The sequence below is a fragment of the Lepidochelys kempii genome, chromosome 2 (assembly GCF_965140265.1).
Source record: "Lepidochelys kempii isolate rLepKem1 chromosome 2, rLepKem1.hap2, whole genome shotgun sequence".
Classification (NCBI taxonomy): domain Eukaryota; kingdom Metazoa; phylum Chordata; order Testudines; family Cheloniidae; genus Lepidochelys; species Lepidochelys kempii.
The window spans coordinates 10,461,567-10,480,262 of NC_133257.1; the positions used below are offsets into that span (position 1 = coordinate 10,461,567).

The following is an 18,696-nucleotide window of genomic DNA, read 5'->3' on the forward strand; positions in this document are numbered from 1 at the left end:
AGGCCTCAATCCTCTTTATCAAAGCCAGCATAGCAATTTGTTTGCCACAGATACCAAGGATATCCTAGAAGAGATTATTACCCAGGCAGAGGATAAAAACTGGAGCAGAAACTTCCAAGGAAAGGTAGATAAATTTTAGGGCTTTCAAGTGATTAAAAAAGTTAATTGCGTGATCAAACAATAATAGAATACCATTTATTTAAATATTTTTGGATATTTTCTATGTTTTCAAATATACTCATAGAATCATAGAATATCAGGGTTGGAAGGGACCTCAGGAGGTCATCTAGTCCAACCCCCTGCTTAAAGCAGGACTAATCCCAAATTTTTTCCCCAGATCCCTAAATGGTCCCCTCAAGGATTGAACTCACAACTCTTGGTTTAGCAGGCCAATGCTCAAACCACTGAGCTATCCCTACCCCAAAGGGAAGGGGCTTGGAGAATGTAGACATCAATCCTGCTACCTCTCGCATACTAAGTGAGCGCTCTACCATTTGAGCTAATTCCCCAATATTGATTTCATTCACAACACAGAATACAAAGTGTACAGTGCTCACTTCATATTTATTTTTGATTACAGGTGTTTGCATGGTAAAAAGACAAAAGAAATAGTATTTTTCAATTCACCTAATACAAGTACTGTAATGCAATCTGTTACGAATATAGATTTATGTACAAAAATACTGCATTCAAAAATAAAACAATGTAACATTTTCGAGCTTGCAAGTCCACTCAGTCCTACTTCTTGTTCAGCCAATTGCTCAAACAAGTTTGTTTACATTTGCAGGAGAAAATGCTGCCTGCTTCTTGTTTATGTTATCTGAAAGTGAGAACAGGTGTTCTTATGGCACTGTTGTAGCCAGCGTCGCAAGATATTTACATGCCAGATGTGCATGCTTCAACCACCATTCCAGGGGGCATGCGTCCATGTTGATGATGCTCGAAAACCATCCAATGCAGTGCAGACCGATGCATGTTCATTTTCATTATCTGAGTCATGCCATCAGCAAAAGGCTGATTTTCTTTTTTGGTGGTTCGGGTTCTGTAGTTTCTGCATCAGAGTATTGATCCTTTAAGACTTCTGAAAGCATGCTCCCTACCTCCTCCCTCTCAGTTTTTGGAAGGCACTTCAGATTCTTAAATCTTGGGTTGAGTGCTGTAGTTATCTTTAGAAATCTTACATTGGTATCTTCTTTGCATTTTGTGAAATCTGCTGTGAAAGTGTTCTTAAAACGAACAACATGCTCTGGGTCATCATCTGAGACTGCTAAAACATGAAATATATGGCAGAATGTGGGTAAAACAGAGCAGGGGACATACAGTTCTCCCCCAAAGAGTTCAATCATAAATTTAATTCACACACAATTTTTTTAACGAGCGTCATCAGCATGGAAGCATGTCCTCTGGAATGGTGGCCGAAGCATGAAGGGGCATGCGCATGTTTGGCATATCTGGCATGTAAATACCTTGCAATGCTGGCTACAAAAGTGCCGTGCAAATGCCTGTTGGTGACATTGTAAATAAGAAGACATTTGTAATTTGCACTTTCAGGACAAAAAGATTGCATTACAGTACTTGTATGAAGTGAATTGAAAACTATTATTTCTTCTGTTTATCATTTTTACAAATCTTTGTAATCTGTAATCAAAATATACACTTTGATTTCAATTACAGCACAGAATATGATATATATGAAAATGTAGAAACATCCAAAATATTTCAATTGATAGTCTCTTGTTTAACAGTGCGACTAAAACTGCAATTAATTGTGATTAATTTTTTGAGTTAATTACATGAGTTAAATGCGATTAATCGACAGCCCTAATAAATTTTACTCTTAACAAAATCCTGACCATGACACAGACAAAAAGAGCAGTTGCATATGAGAGCACACAATTCCTGTACAAGACTTTTCCTTCTGATCAGCCCTTTGTAACCAATGTCTTAAGTGGCTGGTAATAGTCACAGAAAGGCACAGGTCCCATGTTATGCACCCGTGCTCATCCATAGATAACAGGCTAATCAGTACCCTGTCCAGAGAAACAGACCCGCTCATAACTAGACAGCTGCTGGAAAGGATTCGTAGCTACCAGTTCTTCAAAATGAAAAGCTTTTGATCCCAATGCAGAGAATTGCTCACCCAGAGGTCAAAACAGATATGGCTATAGTTAATATTTGCAAAGATCCAAAACTTTATTGCATCAGTCATTTCTTGAGGGATCATCAGTAGTCACTTATTCCCAATGTCTGGATTGCTAGTGCCATGCATCAGCTTCATCGCCTGAGTGGGTTTCTCAAAATACACCTGCTGAAATTCCTTCGAAGGACATAGAATCGTGCTTTTGATGCAATGTGAAATTAGATGTCATTCTCAGATCACATCCGAATGCCTATTTGTGGGCAGGTAAGTACAAACAACATGCTAAACACCAACCCAGTTTTCACTATAGATCCTTGCATACTCAAGTGCCAAATTTAATCTCAATGACAAATTAGAGAAATCTGTGACTGGCTTTCTAATCGCAAGTTTTGGAATTAGTTCCCGTACCCATTCAAGAACCCCACTGCTTTTGTCATGAGGAAAAGATGATTCTTACATCCACTAACCCTTTTGTTCAAGTTAAGTTCCTCTTTCTACAATTTGTAAGAAATAGTTCTACCATGGTTTTGTTCGAAGCTTTTTGTGGCATAAATGGGCATTTCTAGAGCTTCAAAGAAAGATTCCAAGCAAATGGAGTACATACATTTGGTATGTCTTGTTCATCATTTTTTCAAAAATGCCAAGACCTTAAGCCCTCAAAGTCGTTGTAGGCAAGAAGTGAAAATCCTGCATTAGTTGGAATGTTAGTAATATCTGGGAAACGATTCACAAAAGTCCCTAGGGGCATTGGCGGGGAAGGGCATGAGCCTTATCACTGGAAGATTTCCAAAGTTTCCATTCCTCTGCAATGGCATCCTTTGGTAGAAAGATGTTACTGGGTGGTAGGTTCCCTGTTACTGCTTAGTTTATAAAGCTCTTGCTTTATATGGGGGACACTTCCATTCCTGCCTATGTTTCTACGATAATATACTCTGCTTATCCCTCCCTCTCCCTCTCCCACACATATTGGTGCGATTCACTGCTCATTCAGATTAGTAATGAATGAGAAGAGAAGCTGTGCAACAGAATGAGAAACTTCTTACCTGATAATATTCCTTCTGTTAGCAGCTTCTCTCAGAATTCAACCCAACCCGGTAGTCTGTTAAATGGCCATAATATAAATTGAATTTTTTCTCTAAAGCAGAGGTGGGCAAACTATGGCCCGTGGGCCACATCTGGCCTGCGGGACCATCCTGCCTAGCCTCTGAGCTCCCGGCCGGGGAGGATAGCCCTCAGTCCCTCCCCTGCTGTCCCTCCTCCCTCGCAGTTTTAGCTCACCACGCAGGTAGCGCGGCTTGCGCCCGCCCACCTCCCAGGCTTTCCAATAAGCCTGTCCTGCCCATCTGAGTGGCCTGGTAAGGGGGGGGTTGGATAAGGGGCAGGAGGTCCTGGGGGGCAGTCAGGGGACAGGGGGCAGTTGGATGGGGCAGAGGTTCGGGGGGTGGGGGCGGTCAGAAGACGGGGAGCAGGGGTGGTTGGTTAAGGGGTGAGATCCTGGGGCGTCGGGGGGGGGGGTCCCAGCAAGGAGGGGGACAGAGCGGCGGGGGGGAGGGTTGGATAGGAGGTGGGGTCCTGGCAGGGCAGTTAAGGACGTGGATTCAGGGAGGGGGTGGTCAGGTGACAAGGATTGGGGGGAGGGTTTGGATGGGGCGGGGAGCAGGGGGGATTGGATAGGGAGTGGGATCATGGGGGGGGGCAGTTAGGGGCAGGGGGTCCCGGGAGCAGGGGGGGTTGGATGGGTCGGAGGTTCTGAGGGGGGCAGTCAGGGGGTGGGAAGTCGGAGGGGACGGGGCCCTGGCTGTTTGTGGAGGCGCATTCTTCCCTACCCGGTCCTCTATACAGTTTTGCAACCCTGATGTGGTCCTTGGGCCAAAAAGTTTGCCCACCCCTGCTCTAAAGGGGACTTTGATATATGTTGTTTTATGTTAATTTAATACATCATATCGAGTATTCTTAATGCATAATAATTGGTTGCTGGAGTGTTTCTCCAGCTGTGGAAGAACTCTTTTGGTGGCCTGAGCTGGAGGACAGAGCTTAGCCCTGGAGCCTCCAGCAACAACATTGGACCACCTCCAAATTCCAAGGGTCAGGTATCTCCCTTTAAAAATAAAATCACCAAAAAGCTTAGTAGAAAGTTATAAATTAATGGAAAGAGTTAGATAACTAAACGGAACAGCTTCTGTGCTTGTAATCGACATAATTGCAATATAAGTATGCAATAGAAGTAACTCTAGGAGAGGTATTTGTATGTTTCTATTTCTCCAAGACTTCTTTTGCCCCCCTGAAGGAGAGCAGAAAGGAGAAAAAGTCAGCTTTAAAACAGCCCTCTCCTCATTCCAGTCCCTTCTAAAACCCCATATTTTCCATTTCCTAGGAACGAGTTGATTTTATACAAGGACTGATTTTTTTTTTAATAGTTTTCTTTAATGCAGTCCTCAATAATGAGCGCATCAACAGTGATCTTGTTACTGGAACCCTTGTGCTTCCATGTTGCATTACATCTAAAATTAGATTTGTATTAGCTGCTTAGGACAGGGATTATATATTTTGTTTGTCCTTTTTTAAAGGCTTCTAATACTCTGTTACTTACACATAGTAGCTGAGAATGACGTGAGCAAGAGCCTACAGTGAGATAAAGAGATAAAAAATTACTTTGAAGTACTTCCCTACATAAATATACCCAATAGAATAGTAACTCTTAGGTTTGCAGCTAGAAATTATATTGGAAAGTGAGAAATGTAAATGTGGGTACTCTGACCTGGGCAATTAAAATGTGACACCTTCAGGAGCTAGTGAGGCATGACAAGACATTCTTCTTACTTGTAACTTTAATTTTTGTGTATTATATCTGAGTCGAAACCTGCATATGAAATGAGAAGAAAAAGGGGTAAGCTGTAACTCTCATGCAGTATCGTCTATCTTAGGTACTTATATGACCCCCCTCACTGTAGTATCTGAGTGCGTCATAATCTTTAATGTATTTATTCTTGGAATTCTTGCTAAACCAAATACTATTATCCCCATTTTACAGGTGGGAAAGAGGGGCACAGAAAAGCTAAATGACTTGCTCAAGTTCACAGGAAGTTTTGTTGGCAGAGCTCAACACTGCTTCTGAGCCACTAACTTCAAGTGAAGTCCCCAGCTAGGATTCAATGCAACGGTAGAGAGGTTTTTCTTCAGAGGATGATAACTTTAACAGGAGTAAGAATACCTCTGATAACAGTACGTGACATTTCCTCTGCACATAGGCTACAAAGGGGTGATTCCTAAATTGATAAATTTAAAATATTTTAATCCTGATGACCTCAGACCCTCAGCAGAAGATTGAAGTAGAGGACCTAAAAATACTGGAGGATTGAGAAATAAACCAGATTATATGGTAAAGAGCTGCCTATTCAGAAACCTTAGCGGATGGACAAAAGTATTTCCATGAGTTATGACTAGTTTTAAGTTTTCCTGTGTTTATTTCCTACTTGACGTTGTAACCAAGGTTTTCTGTGAGTGGCTCTTCAGGGGACCATAGCTCCGAAGAATGGGAATCAGGTGGACAGGAAAATTTGCCATACCTGCCTTTGGTCACCATTAGCAGGTGGCATAACCCACGTGGCACTGTTTGGTGCTGTTTTCTAATTCTGATGTGCTCAGTGTTTTAGGAACTGGAGGAGAGTTTTGGAAGTGCTTGTATTTCTTAATTTTTTTTTTTGTATCTGACATTGAGTGTTGAAGATAATTTATTCAAAAAAGACTTTAATTAGAGTCAATGCAATGAATTTGTGAGATCCGAGGTAAAGCAAATGCAAGTATTCTGTTGTTGTCCAGGTAACGCAGCTATGCCCCAGACTTCACGTTCAAGCTGTTCAGACTTTGAGAATAGTGGAACAAGGAATTTTCAAAACAGAAAGTTTATAGAAAAAGAGCAGTGGTGGTTGCTGTGAATTTATTGAAAGTTTGACAAGATTGGTATTTACATTAATTCCTGTTGTCTTAACTTTTTATTTAAATTCAGCCTCTTACCTCTCTACTGTCTCTGTGGAACTGATTTCAATGCTACTGAGGTTTAATTTAAGTTTATTTATTGTATAATTAATGATGTTAGGATGCCTAGTGCCTTGAATAGGCATCATCATTATTTTAAATCTAAATAAATAAAATAGTTTAGTCATTTATCAGTGTGCCTGTATTCCACACAAATGTGGAGCTATCACTTTTAATATGTTGAAATATTTACATAAAAACATTAGATCCGTAAACTGAGATTTTTTTTTTAAAAAAATAATTCGATAGGGAAAGTAATGCCACATTATTGAAAACTATATCACTTCACACTTTAAATTTTCTTCCTTTTTTTGGAGCTATTACACATTGTGCCCCATCTGTGCTTCAGGAAACTGAAGGTTTGTGTAGCATACAGTGAATGTCTGTGTTCTTTTTAACTCCCTGCGTATATGTTTTTCTCTCTGCCCAGTAATTTAATTGAGGATAGACATTGGCTGGTGTTGACAGCTTGATTTTTCTGTTCATATTGAAGTATAGATTTAATAGTAATGTCACAGTTACAATTCAGTATAAGTGTAAAACATTGCAAACTACATTATAGAGCCATTTTATTCATTATACCCTGGCATTTATTTTACCTTTAATCCATAAAGTATACCAAATCAGAAAGTATATGTGTATCTGTAACAGTACTAAAAATAAAAACGTGCATATCTTGAAGTGATTCGAGATGAAATATTCAGTTCACTGATTACTAAAAAGTATTACAATTATTTGCAATTTTAAAATGTCTTCAGCAATCCCAGAAATTGTTTATAGTAATTTTTAAAGATTAAAATAATGTAGTACTTTTTAATATATGCTGAAGAAATTTGTGACTTTTTTCCAAGGGTCTCCTGACAACTGGAGTAGAATTTGAATCTCTCCCTGCAGCTCTTTCTCTACCGGCTGAATCTGGCCTCTACCCAGTGACGCTTGTTGGTGTTCCTCAGACTACTGGGCAGATCACTATCAATGGTAAGGATTATATCTTTTACAGTTCTCATCAGGAAAATAGGCACAAGTATCTTAAGGCATTGTGGTTTTTTTTTGATGTAGTAGTTAAATTAATATTTATTTTATATTTCCACAAAGTCAGTATTTAAAAAGAACTTACAAAATAATCCTTTATCAAGAAGGTAGTTCTACATAGAATGAGAAAATAACACATGATTCTAAGAAATACATCACTTTTTTGTTTAGATGTGTGTGTTCATTGCTGTTACTATATTAAAATGCTAAATCTGAGGGGAAGGGAAAGCTAAATATCTGAATAGTCTACTGTATTAGCAAACAATGGTGTTAAAATGCTGGTCTGTCTACACCTGTACTCCTAGCATTGCTAGAATATAAGGTCCCAGAATATCAGTTTATGACTATATTTTTTAAAAATGCATGAAAATCGTGGACTGTTACTTCCACAAAAGACAAAAGTACAGGCGTAAATGCATAACATTTATCTTATACAATGTGATACGTTATACTTATATAGAGCCTTTCTTAGGAGGATTTGAAAATGCTTTACAAAGTTTGTGTCTTACCACCTGTGTAAGATATTTTCATAGGAGAGGTTGTGATTTGGCCAAGTTAATTTCCTTTCAGAATCTGGTCACTAACATGGTGTACAAAAATCGATGATTAAATCAATAAAAATTTAAATTAAAACATTTTTTAAGTTTTAAAAGTAAACCTACTTAACATTAAATTTGAAATTATGAAAACCTAATTGAAGGCTTAATCCTATTATCTATTAAAATAATTTAAAGTAAATAAAAATATGCTGTATATGTTTGCTGCTGAAATTTAAAATAAAGTCAAACCACTGAATTGATAAAGGTCACTGGCTAAGGACCTGGAACCAGAGTTTGTTGAAGTACTTTTGAAGGCAGTAGCCTCTTCTGCAGACGCAGAGAGACTGTTCTTCTTTTCAGTTTGTTCAATTAGTTCAGTTCAATGACTAAATAAAACCTAGATGTGAGAAGATGAGATCTACTAGTTCTAAAATCTTGAAGCACATGGTGTGACCAGAAAGTATCTGTTCAATTTACTAACTTGGAAAAAATCAGTTAGTTTTAAATGCGAAACATGTTTTGATATACACTTATATACCTAGCACATTTTCAGGTAGACTTTTTAAAAAAAAAAATCAAATGCTGTTTTTGTGAATTTTTAATACAATTCTAATTTTCATCCAAATAGAGCTTGACATGAGTCAGATCTAAAAAATTAATCATTTAGTAAATAAGGAATGAATCAGTCACCATTTTCTAACATTTAAAAAAAAAAAAGTAAAAAAGGAATCTGTATAAATCATAGGACTGGAAGGGACCTCGAGAGGTCATCTAGTGTAGTCCCTCGCACTAATGGCAGGACTAAGTATTATCTAAACCATTTCTGACAGGTGTGTGTCTAATCTGCTCTTAAAAATCTCTAATGATAGAGATTCCGCAACCTCCCTAGGCAATTTAGGAAAATAATTAAAGCACAAATACAAAACAAGATTGAAATTAGTGATTTTAAATCAAGGTTTCCTGCTTACTGATTTCAATCCTCAATAAAATTGGTCATTTACAGCACTTTGATTTAAATCAATCCACTGTCATCACTAAACTTTTGTAATTAATTCCTTCATGAAGCAAATAGTTTCAGGACAAATTGGCTCTTTTCTACCTTGAAATAGGTTATCATACTTCAGTCTTTGGAGTCTTCAGTGATTGTCTTCTGGATAATCTGCCAGGATTAAAGACGAATGGCTGTGCAGTAGAAGTCATTCCAGCTTTGCCAAGGCTGCAGATCAGTACCTCTCTACCAAGGTAAGAAATTGAATGAGGTACAGATTTCATTTTTGATAAACTAGAAAATGTTGCATTGGTTATAATGCTGTTTCTGGCTATACAAATTGCTTATTATAACATGGGTATTTAATCACTGTATTTATACAGTACAGTCTAATTTAGTGAAGTAAGACATGTACATTAAAATCAGAGTGGCTTGAAATTGGGTTTTTGCCCTTATTTGCTCTTTGTGTAGTATAAAACTGAAAAAATTGTCTGAACATTTTTCACTTTTTTTAAAACCCTAGAAATATTAGGAATGTCAAGTCTGGTTTTCCTTGATTTTATTGGTTGACTTAATGTGGTCTCGGAGAGTATTTACTGATCTCATACTTGAATCGAATGTTGAGTCTTTAACAAGTATCTACTAGTTTTCATTAGGCACTGTTGTTAAATAGGTAACTGTATACAACATTTCGAGTTTGGGCCAGGGTGTTCCTATAATTCCTTTCTGTTTCATTAACTTCAGAGTAGGAGTGTCATTTCATTCTGACTGTCTACTCAAGCAAAGTCTTCAGTATTAAGTTGTATATATTGTTTTTGACCAAGCTGTATGTTGGGCTCGCTGTGAGCCCTCATTAAAATGTTATGTTAAAGGTTGCTTCTAGTTAATGGATTTTATTGTAAATGGTTTTATTTTGTGTGTGTGTCCAGCAAAATTATGAATTTAATCTCCCAGGCTCATTTTTAAGGTATTATGAAGGTTTCCTTTGATTTTGTGAAAATTGTTTGTCCATAGGTGATTTTGTGTTTAATCATTTTTTGTATGAGTTTATCTGAGAGTGTAGTGATTGTCTGGTTTCACCCACATAGTTGTGTCATTTAGTGCAGTGGATGAGGTACACCACAAGTGATAGGCATGTGTAGGATCTTGGAAGGTTTGTTGTAGGTGGTGGTATTGATCATCGTAGCAGTGGAGGAGATCAGTCTTCAGGTTTTGTATCTGTTCAGGCAGGGTCTGGTGCCACTTTGAGTTGGTCTGTCCTGGTCTGTGGGGAATTAGTTTCTGATGATGAGCTTGGAGAGGTTGGGAGTTGTTTGAACCCCAGAAGACGGGGTTCAGGAAAGATTGCTTTTGGGAAGTGGTCCCCATCAAGTATGGGTTGCAATTATTTAATGATACCCTGGATCATTAAACAATTTAATGCTATACACTAAAAATTGTCTTAAAAAGATGCTGGATATATGGCCTGTTACTATAATCTAACCCACTAATTTCCCCTACACACTCACCCCCTTTTTTTTTTTTGTGACTGCAGGGCTGTTAACGGGCCACATCACCTTGAGTGGTCTCTTAGAGTATGTGTTAACTACGTATGCTGAACAATCTGTTCAACCTTGTATTTAGCTGTGATACTGTGAGTACCTTTCCCATATCTGAAGAAGAGCTCCTTGTTTGTCTCTTTTACCAAAAGAGGACAGTCCTATAAAAGATATTACCTCACCTGTCTTGTCTCTGAAACATACATAGGGTACTTGAGTGTCAAATATAGATATGTATTCTGAAATACCTTAAAAACCTACTGTGAATACATGATTTTCTGTGAAGACAGCCTTTACATAATGATTTAACAAACAAGGGTGTTAAAAGTATATGTGAATTTTAAATTACAGAACTCATAGATTTACCAACTATTAATCTCAATTCCTTTTGCCCTCACACCCTTGTTCTCCTCTGTCTCCTTTCCATCAATATGAAGAATTTTCAGTTTCCTCAAAAAACCGTAACCCCGTCTCTCTCTCTTATCCTGTAGTCCTTCTCCCATCAATTCTAAAGCTCCTTTAATAGTCAATTTACATTCACTGTTTGAACTCCTCTCATCAGAATCCCTCCAGGATCCACTCCAATCTGTCTTGTGTTCCTCTACACTCCTCTGAAGTTGCATTTACCAAGTTCTCCAATGACCTCTTCCTAGTTTAATTTGAAAGTATTTACCCTATCCTCCTTGATCGTTGCACTACCTCAATACCATACAACATCTGTTAATTTCAATAATTGACTGATATGATGCATTTGCTGTTGCAGAAATTCTTGGAGAATCATTTGGAGAAATCTTAGCTCTGAAAATTCATTTTCAGAGAAAGATATTTTTCCTAGAGTATATTAAAACCTTGGTGAATAAATCATCCACTTTATTTTCCATTTACCATATAAAACACACTTAAACCATTATTTCAGAAATCTTCAGTCATTTAACTTGTTAGTAATAGTCACTTAAGCAAACAGCTTCTTTCTGAGTGAACTCCTCGTGACTGTACAGTCAGTCACTACTGCTCTCCTCTTCTTCATGTATAACGTAGTTGAAGTCTACGTACTTAGATCTACTTACCCCGGTGTCTTCGCTGTGGTAAGTTGACAGGTGACGCTCTCCCGTCGACTCTGCCTGTGCCTCTTGCCCTGGTGGAGTACCGGAGTCGATGAGAGGGCGCTTGGCGTTAGAGTTATCACATCTAGACTAGACGAGATAAATCGAGCCCCTGCTGGATCGATTCCTGCCCGTCGATCCAGCGGGTAATGTAGACAAGCCCTAAGACTGAACCTTAGGCCCCTTCTCGTGTGGCTAGAGTCAGTTTAGTCCCCGAGCAGACATCACTTGGACTCAGTACTTACCATCCCTCCCCTTGTCTTCGTTTTTCTGGCCTGGTGTCAGTAATGATGGGGGGGGAAATGTCCTTCGTGTCCCCATAGCAGTCAGTGTCTTTAGTCTTGGATACATCCGACATAGGGTGGGGAGCCCACCTCAACAACCTTAGGATTCAGGGCCTCTGGTCTCGAGAAAAACTCTTCCTGTACGTAAACGTTAGGGAGCTCAGGGCAGTGTGCCTGGCTTGTCAAGTGTTCCTTCCCAAAGTTTCAGGCAAGGTAGTTCAAGTTGTGACAGATAATACAGTGGCCCTGTTTTATATCAACAAGCAAGGAGGGCCCTGATCCTCCGCCCTGTATCAGGAGGTGGTTGATCTATGGGGCTTCTGTGCAAGACACTCATCTCATCTCGAGGCGTCTCACCTCCCAGGAGCCTGGAACATGTTGGCAGATCACCTCAGAAGGTCTTTATCTCACCAAGAGTGGTCCCTTCACCCAGAGGTCATCAATGTTATCTTTCAGAGGTGGGCCTGTTACCCAACATAATTATATCTTTTGACTAGAGTTTTCATAAATTTGAAATATTGCAATACATTCCAGTTTAACCCACTTTACATAACTGACACTAGCTTTAGTAAACCTATGGTAATGAGTGTGGGAGGTGGCCCAGGGTAGGGCAGAGGATGGGGTGCAGGAGTGAGGGCTCTGTCTGAGGGTGAGGGCTTTAGAGTGGAGCTGGAGATGAGAGGGTTCAGGGTGCAGGAGGGGGCTCCATGGGAAGGGCCTCTCTCTCCCTCTGCGCAGCGTTCTGAGGGAAGGGTCCATCTCAAAGGCAGAAAAGGTGGGGGAGTAGCACTGTATGTAAGGGAGCAGTATGACTGCTCAGAGCTCCGGTACGAAACTGTAGAAAAACCTGAGTGTCTCTGGATTAAGTTTAGAAGTGTGTGCAACAAGAGTGATGTAGTGGTAGGAGTCTGCTATAGACCACCGGACCAGGGGGATGAGGTAGATGAGGCTTTCTTCCGGCAGCTCACGGAAGCTACTAGATCGCATGCCCTGATTCTCATGGGTGACTTTAATTTTCCTGATATCTGCTGGGAGAGCAATACAGCGGTGCATAGACAATCCAGGAAGTTTTTGGAAAGCATAGGGGACAATTTCCTGGCGCAAGTGCTAGAGGAGCCAACTAGGGGGGGCGCTTTTCTTGACCTGCTGCTCACAAACCGGGTAGAATTAGTGGGGGAAGCAAAAGTGGATGGGAATCTGGGAGGCAGTGACCATGAGTTGGTTGAGTTCAGGATCCTGACGCAGGGAACAAAGGTAAGCAGCAGGATCCGGACCCTGGACTTCAGAAAAGCAGACTTCGACTCCCTCAGGGAAAGGGTGGCCAGGATCCCCTGGGGGACTAACATGAAGGGGAAAGGAGTCCAGGAGAGCTGGCTGTATTTCAAGGAATCCCTGTTGAGGTTACAGGGACAAACCATCCCGATGAGTCGAAAGAATAGTAAATATGGCAGGCGACCAGCTTGGCTTAATGGTGAAATCCTAGCGGATCTTAAACATAAAAAAGAAGCTTACAAGAAGTGGAAGGTTGGACATATGACCAGGGAAGAGTATAAAAATATTGCTCGGGCATGTAGGAATGATATCAGGAGGGCCAAATCGCACCTGGAGCTGCAGCTAGCCAGAGATGTCAAGAGTAACCAGAAGGGTTTCTTCAGGTATGTTGGCAACAAGAAGAAAGCCAAGGAAAGTGTGGGCCCCTTACTGAATGAGGGAGGCAACCTAGTGACAGAGGATGTGGAAAAAGCTAATGTACTCAATGCTTTTTTTGCCTCTGTTTTCACTAACAAGGTCAGCTCCTAGACTGCTGCGCTGGGCATCACAAAATGGGGAGTGGATGGCCAGCCCTCTGTGGAGATAGAGGTAGTTAGGGACTATTTAGAAAATCTGGACGTGCACAAGTCCATGGGGCCGGACGAGTTGCATCCGAGAGTGCTGAAGGAATTGGCGGCTGTGATTGCAGAGCCATTGGCCATTATCTTTGAAAACTCGTGGCGAACTGGGGAAGTCCCGGATGACTGGAAAAAGGCTAATGTAGTGCCAATCTTTAAAAAAGGGAAGGAGGAGGATCCTGGGAACTACAGGCCTGTCAGCCTCACCTCAGTCCCTGGAAAAATCATGGAGCAGGTCCTCAAAGAATCAATCTTGATGCACTTGCATGAGAGGAAAGTGATCAGGAACAGCCAGCATGGATTCACCAAGGGAAGGTCATGCCTGACTAATCTAATCGCCTTTTATGATGAGATTACTGGTTCTGTGGATGAAGGGAAAGCAGTGGATGTATTGTTTCTTGACTTTAGCAAAGCTTTTGACACTGTCTCCCACCGTATTCTTGTCAGCAAGTTAAGGAAGTATGGGCTGGATGAATGCACTATAAAGTGGGTAGAAAGCTGGCTAGATTGTCGGGCTCAACGGGTAGTGATCAATGGCTTCATGTCTAGTTGGCAGTCGTTATCAAGTGGAGTCCCCCAAGGGTCGGTCCTGGGGCCGGTTTTGTTCAATATCTTCATAAATGATCTGGAGGATGGTGTGGATTGCACTCTCAGCAAATTTGCGGATGATACTAAACTGGGAGGAGTGGTAGATACGCTGGAGGGGAGGGATAGGATACAGAAGGACCTAGACAAATTGGAGGATTGGGCCAAAAGAAATCTGATGAGGTTCAAGAAGGATAAGTGCAGGGTCCTGCACTTAGGACGGAAGAACCCAATGCACCGCTACAGACTAGGGACCGAATGGCTAGGCAGCAGCTCTGCGGAAAAGGACCTAGGGGTGACAGTGGACGAGAAGCTGGATATGAGTCAGCAGTGTGCCCTTGTTGCCAAGAAGGCCAATGGCATTTTGGGATGTATAAGTAGGGGCATAGCGAGCAGATTGAGGGACGTGATCATTCCCCTCTATTCGACATTGGTGAGGCCTCATCTGGAGTACTGTGTCCAGTTTTGGGCCCCACACTACAAGAAGGATGTGGATAAATTGGAGAGAGTCCAGCGAAGGGCAACAAAAATGATTAGGGGTCTAGAACACATGACTTATGAGGAGAGGCTGAGGGAACTGGGATTGTTTAGCCTGCAGAAGAGAAGAATGAGGGGGGATTTGATAGCTGCTTTCAACTACCTGAAAGGGGGTTCCAAAGAGGATGGCTCTAGACTGTTCTCAATGGTAGCAGATGACAGAACGAGGAGTAATGGTCTCAAGTTGCAGTGGGGGAGGTTTAGATTGGATATTAGGAAAAACTTTTTCACTAAGAGGGTGGTGAAACACTGGAATGCGTTACCTAGGGAGGTGGTAGAATCTCCTTCCTTAGAGGTTTTTAAGGTCAGGCTTGACAAAGCCCTGGCTGGGATGATTTAACTGGGAATTGGTCCTGCTTCAAGCAGGGGGTTGGACTAGATGACCTTCTGGGGTCCCTTCCAACCCTGATATTCTATGATTCTCTCGTGGCTGGCAGCAGTGAGCTCTGGACCTGGGGGAGAGGCCTGCAGCAGCCCTCCAAGCCCCAACTTGCTCCCCTCCCCAGTTCCTGCCCACCCTCTACCTCTCTCCTCTCCAGGTCCCTGCTGCGTGGGCCTTTGGAGCTGCTGCACGGCAACAATTGTTACACTTTGAATCAGCAAGGTCACCCAGTGCCTGACATTCTGTGACCCAGTATTGGGTCGTGACCCGTACTTTGAAAAACACTGTTCTAGGGAGCATTCACCCTGGTGTCTATCCCGAGTCCCTTTCTCAGTTGAATTATTTTTTTAAAACTTTGTGTGTTCCACGCCACTCTTAGTTGACATTCAGTAACCAAAGTACTAGATAAACCTCATTTGAAAAATTAGGTCACATCCAACCTTTAAAATTCAGTTTTTTAAGGTTTCATCTTGCTTTCCCCCACCCTTGCACAGTTCAGTTTTGTTATATAAGCAGCAATTTGTTTAGCGAACTCCCGCAGCTAGAAGTGAATTCTTTTATACCCTTTCAAAACTCTGATTATGAGCTTATTAGTTCTTGCTCCTAATAGTTCCTGAATAGAGTAGCCACTAAAAATTAAGCTGGAATTGAAGAGCTGGAGAAGGAGTATAAGATGAAGCTAGCTGCAATTTTTTTTTAAAGGTTCAGTATTTTGTAAACCACCAAGGACAGGTTGACTGGATTCTCTGATTTCTGTTACGTTTTGTATTGTGGTTAGGTTCTTAAGATGTGATTAATGTTTAACACAGTATTTAATTTGCATATCTATCTTTATTTATAGGTCTGCTCACACATTGCAGCCTTCCTCAGGGGATGAAATTTCCACCAGCGTATCTGTCCAGCTTTACAATGGAGAGACCCAGCAACTTGTCATTAAATTAGAAAATATTGGAACAGAACCTCTGGAGAAACTAGAGGTCACAGCAAAAACAGTCAACTCAAAAGGTATGTATGCTGGTGTCTGATTAGAAAAATCCCTTGCTTCAAGAGAAGCGTGTACAAAGTGGTTGTGACAGACTCTGTCTTAGTGGAGTGATGTTTCAGAATTCAAGTAACCCTCTCCCCTAATAAAGATTCAGCGGGATCTTTTAGTTGGACATCAATGTCCTCTTTGGACATCAGATCCAGTAAACATCAATATGTTCTTGATTTTCAAAAACCATGTGAAAGTAGATTTGAAGTTAATGCCATTTTGACAGCTTTTATTCTGAATCAATGAATCTTAACTTTAAAGTAGACAGAAGCAGAAATCTCATCTCTAAAACCATCATTTCTTATTATAATATATAATAGGAGCCAATGATTGTCTAGCCATAGATACTACATTGACTATGAAGAAATCAGATAAATGAGATGGTATTTTGTAGAGAAATGGAATATGCATAAGCAAGGTGGTTTATTAAAGAATAATCTTGTTTTAACCCTAAAGTTTCCTTACTTGAAAGACTTAATGGGGGGAAAAAATGCCCAGCTGCCATCCTAGTCATAGTTTCTGCAGCAGGAAAAAATGTGGAAAAGAACAATTGATAGAATATGAGATTGAACAAAATAAACTATTTTGTGAATTAAAAGGATAATTGAAAATGAAGAAAGAATAGGATACATGCATAAATTTTCCTGTCTCCATGTATTTTTTTCTAAGGCATCATTATGAAGATTATATTAACAGAATAAATGTAGAATCAGATGAAAGCAAGTTAGTATTTTCTTGCAATGGAAATTACATACACAACTATATTTTTGTTCATTCTTAATTGCATAGTGAGAAAATAAAATTTGATGATTTTTCTTTACTGAGTATCCAAGATTGCCATTTCTACATTGGGATTGCCTCTTCTCTGCAGCTTCAGAAAACAGGACCTGCCGATCATCTGTGAGGGGCTCTCTGCCTGTACGGAGAGTCCCCAGGGAGATTGCATAGATTGAATTAAAAAGCTGAAAAGTATCTTGTCATTACTATAATTGGTACTGTAAAAATATTTACAGGCCCCATCTGGGATTGACATCCACATTGTTATGCAGTGTACACACACATAATAAAAATATTAACTCTACCCAAAGAGCTTACAATCTTGATACTGCAAGAGTTGTGATAGGCACATGATAGTAGTTCTAATACTATACCTGTGTCTTAAAAATTTGTGTAACGTAACAGATTCATGTCTTTTGAATTAAAAATTTGGGTTTCCATAAACAGGGTGGGTTGGAAACATGCGCCTGGATACTAAGGCAAGAAAAATCATCAGATGTCAATTTTATTTTCTTACATATCCAGGCTTGCCATTCCTACAGTGGAATATTTATAGCGTACTAAGCATAAGCATTTAAACCATAAGAAAGAGCTTCTGATACTCATTTCCAGTGTGTAGTATTCCAAGTATCTACTGGGGCTGTTTCACTGACGTCAATGCTGGGTGTTCAGGGAAGGTGCATGATGCAGGCATCTTTCGGAAGACTGGACTGTATAGAAAGCTGCACGCTAGGACTTTCTTTCCAGACCAGAAGATTCCAATGGATGATGTGAAAATTCCCATAGTGATCCTGGGAGAACCCACCTACCCCTTGCTCCCGTGGCTCATGAAGCTTTATACTGGGACCTAGACAGCAGCAAGGTGCACTTCAACAGCAGACTCAGCAAGTGTCAAATGACCGTTGAATGTGCCTTTGGTCAATGTGGCTGGTTAGACCTCAGTGAGGAAAATATTCCAATGGTCATCGCAGCCTGCTTTACTCTACATACTATTTCCGAACTGAAGGGGGAAAAGTTTTCCCAGGGGTGGACCGCTGAGGCTGATCAGCTGGCCGCTGATTTTGGGCAGCCAGATACAAGGCTTTGAAGGAGCATTTTGACAGTGATTCCCAGTAATGTCTTTATGTGATGCATTCATCCAGGAAATGATTTTTTTTGCCACCTTGAATTACCCCTGTAGTGCTTCTTTCCTGAACTTTAATTGTAGTGAGCAAATATTCCGACCTATAGCCAATGTGTTTCAAAGGCCTGGTCTACACTACAGTGTTAGGTTGCTGTAAGATGCGTAGCATTGAACTAGCTGCGGAAGTATTGTCACTTAAATTTGGCTCCCAATGGTGTAAGTGCCTGTCTATGCTGATTTAGTAAGACCACCTCCCCCAGTGGCATAGAGATACAGTCAATGTAATTAGGTAGATGCAGTGTCAGTGTAGACACTGCGTTGCTTACGTCGACTGTTACCGTCTTTCAGGAGCCATCCCACAATGCCTCAGCTCTGACAATACAATTGATACAAGCGCTTCCAGTGTGGATGTGCACCACCAACATAAGGAGCCAAGCTTGCGCCATGGAAGCGATTTAATAATTAGGTTGATATAATTTTGTAGTGCAGACATTGCCTCAGGACAGTTAAGTATTGGAATACGTTACGAAGGGTGGTTGATGAATCTTCTTCAATGGATGTTTTTCAGAACAGATTAAAGACCTGTTACAGATGGTCTAGGTATAACTGATCCTGCCTGAATGTGGGGACTTGGACTAGATGACCTCTTGAGATCCCTTCCAGCCCTGCACTTCTCTGATTTCTGTCTTGTTGTAACAGGCGATTTTTAAA

At 40.7% G+C, this 18,696-nt stretch overlaps 1 protein-coding gene across 3 annotated transcripts in view; it reads left to right on the forward strand.

Annotated features, from left to right (window-relative positions):
- TRAPPC9 (trafficking protein particle complex subunit 9) overlaps positions 1–18,696 on the forward strand; it is an 829,667-nt gene that overhangs the window by 140,112 nt on the left and 670,859 nt on the right. For all 3 annotated transcript variants that reach the window (XM_073330054.1, XM_073330052.1, XM_073330055.1), the window contains exons 13-15: positions 7,027–7,153; positions 8,856–8,988; positions 15,894–16,057. In XM_073330054.1, the coding sequence (XP_073186155.1) occupies positions 7,027–7,153; positions 8,856–8,988; positions 15,894–16,057 (424 nt within the window). The remainder of the gene's footprint in view (positions 1–7,026; positions 7,154–8,855; positions 8,989–15,893; positions 16,058–18,696) is intronic.